The 8789-nt window shown below is 41.8% G+C and overlaps 1 protein-coding gene across 1 annotated transcript; it reads left to right on the top strand.

Annotated features, from left to right (window-relative positions):
• The first annotated feature begins 568 nt into the window (after positions 1-568).
• On the top strand, positions 569-2652 carry LOC308636085 (C-C motif chemokine 3-like). Its single transcript, XM_081271175.1, has 3 exons — positions 569-796; positions 1660-1774; positions 2160-2652. The coding sequence occupies exons 1-3, from the start codon at positions 736-738 to the stop codon at positions 2239-2241; spliced, it is 258 nt and encodes an 85-aa protein (XP_081127301.1). The 5' UTR covers positions 569-735; the 3' UTR covers positions 2242-2652.
• Positions 2653-8789: the final 6137 nt, after the last annotated feature.

The following is an 8789-nucleotide window of genomic DNA, read 5'->3' as shown; positions in this document are numbered from 1 at the left end:
CCAGCTACTCAGGAGGCTGAGGTGGGAGGATCACTTGAACTGAGGAGTTTGAGAACAGCCTGGGAAATATGGTAAGACCCCCCCATCTCAAAAGAAAATAAAAATTAAAAAGAACAATTGTGAACGGGTGCTGTGGCACACGTCTGTAATCCCAGCAGCTCGGGAGGCTGAGATAGGAGAATCGCATGTTCAAAGCCATCCTCAGCAAAAAAACGAGGTGCTAGGCAACTCAGTGAGACTCAGTCTCTAAATAAAATACAAAATAGGGCTGGGGATGTGGCTCAATGGTTAAGTGCCCCTGAGTTCAATTCCTGGTACCAAAAAAAAGAAAAAAAGAAGAACAATTGTGGAAATCCATCAAAGCATTCTACCCCACCAAAGGAAGAAGTGACCACTCACTTCAGAGAGATATCTGTCATATGAAGAGGAAACAGCTCAGCATGATTTCCTGGGTGATGCCAGCTCCTGGTCACCCTTCGGTAGACCCAACTTCCTCATAAGCACCCCAATCAAAAGAGCCACTGAACAACTTCTGATATCCATAGGCAACCCAGGGTGGACCGCTCACATGATACCAATCTATTTAAAATTTCTGGCGAAAGCATGTAAAATTTCTTTGTTTCCATGGTCCAGGGCTGCCTATAAAAGAGAAGGGGACAGCTCAGATCCTGGAGAGCAGTCACAGTAGAGAGTCCCCATCCCAGCTCTGGGAGCCCCCTCTGCAAGTCAAGCGTCATGAAGGTCCTTGTGGTTGCCCTGTTTGTCCTCCTCTGCACCTCGACCCTCTGTGCAGAAGGTGAGTCTGTCATCCATCTTCTTTTAATGGGTGCTCCCTACCCAGAAGTCGGACCACACTGTCCAAGGGCTGTGGCTCATGGACTCCCTGTGAAACTAGAGAACATGGAAGGGCTTCAAAATAACACAGTTGTTTTCTTCAAGAGGGTCCAAAAGTGGTCTATTGATCTGGACTAGAGGATAGGAGTTGGAAGAGGTTTTACCCCATTTTTAGAAGAGATCATTGAAGTGTAACTTATTGGCTTTTTAGCATAAGCTAGAATCAAGGTCTATGTAGTTCCCGATGGTCCTGGTAAGTCTTAGAATTACCTCAGTGGTCCCCAAGAGTTTAACCCCTTAGATAACTTACAGGACCTGCCTAGTTTTCTCAGCTACTTTATGATTTCATAGATTAGGAAAATAAATTTCAGCCAGGCCATGGTGGGTGCACACCTATAATCCATATTGGGATGCTGAAGCAGGAGGATCGAGATTTCAAAGCCAGCCTCAGTAACTTAGGGAGGCCCTAAGAACTCAGTGAGATCTTAAAAAGGGCTGGGGATGTGGCTCAGTGGTTATTAAACCCCTCTGAGTTCAATCCTTGGTAATTTTCCCAAAGAGAGTTAGGAGAAGGGAATAGACTATTTAGAGAATCTCAGGAGAAGGGAGTAGACTGGAGAATCCAGTTTCCTGTAGAGAAAGATAAAGAACAAAATGAAGAGACCAAAACCAAAGACTAAAGAAATCAATAAGAAACAAAGAAACACAAAGCCAAATTATTTCTAGTTTCCTTTTCCTCTAAGCCTCAACTGCGCAATGCACTCACTCAACTTCTTCCTGACCCTCTGCAGCTTGTCTGTTCTCAGTAACTCCTTATCCCCTCAGATGGGAGCCAGGAGCCATCCTTCTGCTGCTTTGCCTACATCTCCCGAAAGATCCCCCGCAAATCCGTGGCTTTCTATTATGAGACCAGCAGCACATGCTCCTCGAAGGGTATCGTGTAAGTACTAGTCCTCCTGCCCACCCCCGCCCGGGGTGACACAGGACAGCGAGGGTGGGGGCTGCCTGCAGGAGTGGACCTAGGAACAGAAGGAGCCCACTGGGGGCTAGTGTGCATGCAGGACACAGAGGGGGGCTGCTGGGCTGTTTGTTGACATGGGCTGGGACCTGCAGGGTGGCAAGGAAGACCTTCCCAGAAATGCAGGGAAGAAAAGGGAGAAGGAGACAGCAGAAAGAAAGTCCATGCATCACTCAGGGAAGACTAGGGGGCCCCTGATATTCGGGGGATTATTTCTTGATATAAAGTATACCAGCCTTAATCTGCAAGTGGGAATGTGATCAGGAATGTCCTCACTCAGTCTCTAATACTTCTCCCCTCTCCGTAGCTTTGTCACCAAAAGAGGCCGTCACGTCTGTGCCCATCCCAATAAAGCCTGGGTCCAGGAATACATCAGGGACTTGGAGTGATCCAGCAAGAAACATTGAGAGGTGTGGGGAGATGGGGATCCAGGGGACTGTCCCTGCAACCCCCGAAGTCTTCTCTCCTATGGGTCCCTTCACCCTCCACTAACCATACTCTGAAACCTTTCTTAATTTTACTTGAGTTAATTAAATTAGATACTGTAAATCATTTGACCTTCTGGATGTTTCCTCTGAGAAATCATATGGCACCCTCTTTTCCTAGCCCTCTTCCCTGTCACTCAGATAGTGGTTGATTTGTACTTAGGGGGATTGTGAAAGATTGTGTCCTTCTTTCTCTAAGGCCTTACTGGACCAAATCCATCCATAGATACTTACTGAGTTTTTGTGAACTCTTCATTGTTAAAAAAAAAAAAAAGTCAGAATAATAAAAAATTCTTTTTATTTTTCTGAAGTAAACCTTGGGCTTCTGTCTCTTCTTTTGTTTTTGTCTTCCTGACAAATCATGTTCATTGGCTGGAAGGAATGACAGTACCCAAGTAGGAAAGGAAAGCAAGAGAAAGAGGACAAGTGTCATTCCTGTGACACTCGGCTGTCTGCTGGTGACACGTTCCTCATCGGGCAAAGACAAAGAAAAATATTAAAAACAAATGCAAACCTCCACGTACCAGGGAAATCACCACTTGAAGGCATACCCAAGCCAGGCATTCTGTCAAGCACATTTATGTATTTTCATAACTTAAGGGTCCTTGAGAACAAAGGCTCACCGTTTTTAAGGACTCTTCGGAACCATGACCTATACTGAGATTTATACACATTGTCTACTCCAGTGACCCTCATTGACACAAAGGAACAGATTCAGAGACTTTAAGAATCATGTCCAAGACAGATTGCTGTTAACATTGATCAGAACAAGGCCCACATTCACAATCAGCCCCTAGAAGAGCGTCTCTCCATGTGCCTCTGTTCCACTGAGGCACATCACATAATTCAGAGAAAAATCCAAAATCTTTCTACCCAGACTTGATCTCTAATTGCCTTCTCAGCTGACTGCTGAGAAAGCAACAGACTTGAGATGTCAAGTCAGAAATAGGAATGGAGGGGCCACCCTGAGCCCAGAAATTTCCCTCCTGACTATCTCCTTAATCATTTTGCCTTTCTCTAGAGCTTCCAAATCTGAAGAGGCCAGCTGGTCTCTGCCAACCCTGGTGTTGATCAAAGAGGAAACAGAAGTCTGAAGAGTTTCAGTAACTTCCCCTTAGCTATGTGATGAGCAGTGTTGAGATTTTAACCTGGGTACAGGTGGGGCCTTATTTTCCTCCTTAATCATGGTCTTCGTGCCCCACAAGAATTAGCCTACCATGTCCTCATGCCTGGAGGACTTCGAGAGATCCGGATACAGTCCATATCCCACACTCTCATCCCTCAGACACATATCTCTCAAGGTGCTGTTCCACTTGGAATAGATTTAACCTGACATTCTCTGTTCCATGATGTGGCTCCAGCTCACCAGCTCACTCTCTTGGGTGGGCAATGGCATGACGAGTCATATCCCTCTACCTATTGTCACATCTTCACTTTTCTCTTGCTTATCACACTAAGGGTCAGGGTGCAGGCCAGGCCTCTCTGCTTGCCATCTCATTCATTCCCCTTCCTCCTGTCCAAGCCACACTCTGGACTCATCAACAAAGGCACCCGGGGGATGCAATGCTTCTTCTGGAGATGATCTCTGGTGTGGTCGTTTTAGCATCAAAAGCTTTCTGCAGCAAAATAAATCCCATGCAACACGTTAAGTTGCATATACAAATTAAGGAAACCAGAGCAGTAAAATTGCCCAAAATTGGAAAATAAATGAGTAACTTATTCATCAAATTAACTTCAGAACTTTGAGATTTAAATGAGAAAATCACACCTACTTCCCCAATTTTAGGAAGAGTATACACAACTTAGAGGAACTGATATTTTTTATATATTAGTTATGATATATAAAAACAAATGAATAAGAAAATAATAAAGAAATATGCTACGGTTTGTATAAATGTCCCCGAAAGGCTCATGTGCGAAAGGCTTGGTCCCCAACCCATGACACTATTGGGAGTGGTGGAACCTTTAAGAAATGGGACCTTAGTGGGAAATCTCCAGGTTGTTGGAGGTGAGCCCTGGAAGGGGATAGTAGGGCTCTGTCTCCACAGCCTTTTTCTTTTTTCTTTCCAGTAATAAAAGAAGCAATTTTGCTTTGCCACGTTCTCTTTGTCATGATGTGCTTTTCCACAGCATGATTTTTGCCCCCAAAGCAATAGGGCCAATCAATCAGAAAATGAAACTTCTAAAACCATGAGATAAAATAAACCTTTTCTCTTCATAAGTTGATTATCTCAGATGTTTCTTACAGTGGCAGAAAGTGCATTCACACAACATCCCCGAGTATATTATATTAAATGCTATAATTTCATCTCTAAATGAAATTTAAAATTTCTCTTTCCCATTATCCTTCCTTACTATTATTACAATTGAAAATAAATGTCCACCCAGAGGAGGTCTTGGTAGCATTGAATCCAACAGATCGGCAGAGGGGTTGGGGTTCAAGTGAAGAGTAAACTCCATGCCAATTGCTCCAGTAGGCAGGCAGGTCAGAGCTCCACACATCAGGACAGTCAAGTTTACCTCTTCTGTCTTCTTTTTTATTTATTTATTTTTATTATTTTTTATTTATATATGATAGCAGAATGCATTACAATTCTTATTACAAATATAGCACGATTTTTCATATCTCTGTATAAAAAGTATATTCACAACAATTCATGTCCTCATGCATGTACTTTGGATAATGATGTCCATCACATTCCACCATCATTTCTAACCCCCTCCCCCCTCCCATCCCTTCCCACCCCTCTGCCCTATCTAGAGTTCATCTATTCCTCCCATGCTCCCCCTCCCTACCCCACTATGAATCAGCCTCCTTATATCAGAGAAAATATTTGGCATTTGGTTTTGGGGGGATTGTCCAACTTCACTTAGCATTATCTTCTCCAATCCATTTACCTGCAAATACCTTCTTGCTATTTATTTCTTTATGTCCAAAGACTTGTTCGCAAATATTCTTACCAGCTTTATTCAAAATAGCCCCAAACTTTATTCAAATACAACCCAAATGTCTACCAAGTGGTGGATGGATAAACAACCCGGTGCCGTTGGTTCTGCTTTAACATGAGACATGTAATTCTAAAATATCACTATGGCATGCAAAATCATTCATGAAACTCACAGGGATTAGGGAGAAGATAAAGTTGGGGCACAGCACTCAATTACTTCATCAGTGATACATTTGAAAAATAAAGCCCTAATAAAAACAGTATCACTGTTTTTAACACATGTTAAAATGGTTACCATAAAGAGGGGTTGCAGTTTTCAATTATTATAAAGTGGTAGAAGGAAGATTGTTTGAACTCAGAATGATGTAACTCTAGTCGTCAATGTAGGTGTGGCTTATAACATGCAACAACCTGAGGTGGCTGGCAGGGCTTTTTAAGGGAGGGGAATTTTGTGAATTCTTACGTGGTTTGTTCATACTGCAAATGGAAAAGATTGTATTATACTCTAGTTTTTTTCTAATACATCAATCCTACCAGTATAAATAAACCTACATTTTCTAAATAAGCATTATAGAAGAACTAACTATACATCTGTCATGTTTTGGATATTAGGAGTCCTCCAAATCTCCTGTGTTAATACAGGAATATCCAGAGGTGAAATGATCAGATCAGGAGGGGGGATATAAACTAATCAGTACATCCTAGTTTGAATGAATTAACTTGGGAGTGGATAACTGTAGGGAGGCGGGGCATAGTAGAGGAGATGGGTCATGGGGAGAGCCCTGGAAGGGCATGTCTTCTCTGTGGCCCTTACCCCATCTCTTGATCGGCTTCCTGGCAGCCATGAGCTAAGTAGCTTCTCTCTGCCACATCCTTCTGCCATCATGTTCTGTCTCATCTAGGGTCCATAGTGATGAGGTCAGCTAACCATGGATTAAACTATGAAACCATGAGCCAAAATAAACTTCTCCCTCTCTAAGTTGTTTTGTTTTGTTTTATTTTTGTGGTGGTGCTGGGGATTGAACCCAGGGCCTTGTGATGCAAGGCAAGCACTCTGCAACTGAACTAATCCCCAGCCCTCTAAGTTGTTGGTATCAGGTATTTTGGTCACAGTGATACAACATCCATACAATGGAATACTATTCAGCAGCAAAAAAAGTCTCAACTATAGATATGCACAACATGGGTAAATCTCAAAAGTATTATGATGATGAACAAATTAACTGACTACAAAAGTTACACAATGTATTGTTTCACGTCTACTATATTATGGAACAGGTGAAACTATAGAGACAGAAATCAGATCAATGGTTGCTAAGGACTGACAACCATAGAGAGTGGTTGACTGCAAAAGAGGCATAGATTATACCCATAAAAATTACCAATTATATCTGAATTATGCCCCAATGAATATGACTCTCTGCCCCCCACACATATATATACAAATTCAGAGGGCTACATGTATAAAAACAGAACAAAATAACTAAACTCCAAAAAGAGACCTACTGAACCGTAACTTTCAATAGCCATGTCTGGGTTGGCATGAAAGACTTGAATTCCAGGGCATCCCAAACACGGAGCAAGTGAACACCCACCTGCCAACTCTTTCCTACAAGTCTTCACTAAGAGCATCCAGGGTGAGCAGGTAAAGGCTGTGGGCAGCAGAGCTGAGAGGAAAGACCTGAGATATGTGGGGCCTTTACCATGTTCAAAGCAACTACATTCCAAAGGCAAGGGACTAGAACAACAAAAAGAAGTTCATCCACATCTTTCCAGGTCTTAAGCTATGCAAAGTGGAGGGTACAGCAGAAAAGCTGGGATAAATCCATTTGAGGCACTATAGGTATTGAAGGCAAGGAGGAGGAAAACTGAAAGAAATCATTCTGGAACACTCTGGGCTTTCAGCTATTGATGTTGGGTCAATGAAAGTTTAAAGAAACCCCTCTGGTAGCACTTCAGCCCTTCAAAAATTGCAAAGCCTCTGCCTTTCAAAATCTATGGTTAGAGCAAAGAAGCAAAGAGAAATCTCTCAAGGTGCAGAAAGCTGAGAATAGAACTGTAAAGAGAGATCACCACTGACCCAGATGGATAAATAGGCTATAACTTAAAAATATCTCCTGTGGTTTAGAAACTGGCTGCACAATGATGTCTTAAGAATCTTTCCATTGTTCCAATCCCAAACTCTACTAGGGAGAAATTATAATCCTGCTCACAAAACACTTCAAATCAGAGCAAACTGAGTCAAGCTAAAGCTGTAACAAAGCCCATATCCAAATACAGACAGATTGAATCAGCCCCACCCTCTAGCAGCCTGAAAGAAAATGTGTTGAGGGCTGAAATCAAGTCAAGATGGAGCCTGGCAGTTTGCCAGAAGGAGTGGTTTGTGAAGCAACACCACAGAGCCATTAAGATGGTGAATATTCCTTATTGGCTGATTGCTGTATCTGGATGATGCTAATTGAGTCAAGCTGTGTGTAATTAGTTAGGTATATATACCCCTGCTGCCCCGCAATAAAAGAGTTCCCATTTGAACCTTCAAGTTGCTTGTCACCTCCTGGTTATTTGCCCAGCCAGACTGCGGCAAAAATGCATGCCTATTATGGGTGCATTACTTGCTTCAGTCCTATTGCTCATTTATATAAAGTGCCCAATATACAATCAAAATTATGAGACGTGGAGAACCAATAAAACATGATCTGTGACCAGAAGAAATAGTCAATGGAAGCAGAACCAGAAATTGCTTAAATGTTGAAATGATCAAATGGGGACTTAAAAAAATGAATGTATGACTAAAGATTTGGTAGAAAACATGGCCAGTGTGAATGAAGAATTGGGAATTTTATCAGAGACACTGAAAATCTTCAAAAGAATCAATTTTTAAAAGGAATGTTAGAAATAAAAAAATTCAGATTTTACAAGTGATAGGCACATTAACTTGGCTACAGAAGATTAGACAGGGCAGAGAAACAGATGGATAAACTTCAATGTGGATCAAGAAACTAAACTGAAACACAAAAAGAAAAAAAATTACTAAAAATAAAAAAGAGCACATCGTAGGAAAGGTAGGTAGGAAAACACCATAAAGAGTAACATACATAAAGTTGAAATTCCAGAAAGAGAGAGCGAGAGAATGAAGAAGAAAAAGAAATTGAAAATGTGATTGATGAAAGACACTGAACTACAGACCTAACATTCTTAGGCATCCCATGCAAGATACATACAGAGAAAATGAGAGCAGGGCACAACATCACCAACTGCTGAAAATGCAAGATAAAGAGTAAATCTTAAGAGCAGCCAGAGGGGGGGGGGAGTTATTACACACAGCAAAACAGCACTGCAAATGCTAGGTAACATTTCACCCCCCAAAATGGGGTATCTTTAAGGTAAAACTAGAATTCTATATCCAGTAAAAAAAAAACTAACCTTCAGAAATGAAGACAGAATAAATACATTTTCAGCTCACAAGCATTGCTGAAAGAAGTACTTAAGGCTTAAAATAAATAC

This window comes from Spermophilus citellus, assembly GCF_964194105.1.
Source record: "Spermophilus citellus genome assembly, chromosome: 17".
In the NCBI taxonomy this organism is placed as follows: Eukaryota; Metazoa; Chordata; class Mammalia; order Rodentia; family Sciuridae; genus Spermophilus; species Spermophilus citellus.
Note: the sequence above shows the minus strand (reverse complement) of the source record. Positions and strands in the feature narration are given on the sequence as shown.

Coding starts and splice junctions, on each gene's coding strand:
- LOC308636085 (XM_081271175.1), top strand. CDS start 736: ATGAAGGTCCTTGTGGTTGCCCTGTTTGTCCTCCTCTGCACCTCGACC. Junction 797..1,659: donor CTCGACCCTCTGTGCAGAAG/GTGAGTCTGTCA, acceptor TTATCCCCTCAG/ATGGGAGCCAGGAGCCATCC. Junction 1,775..2,159: donor TGCTCCTCGAAGGGTATCGT/GTAAGTACTAGT, acceptor CCCTCTCCGTAG/CTTTGTCACCAAAAGAGGCC.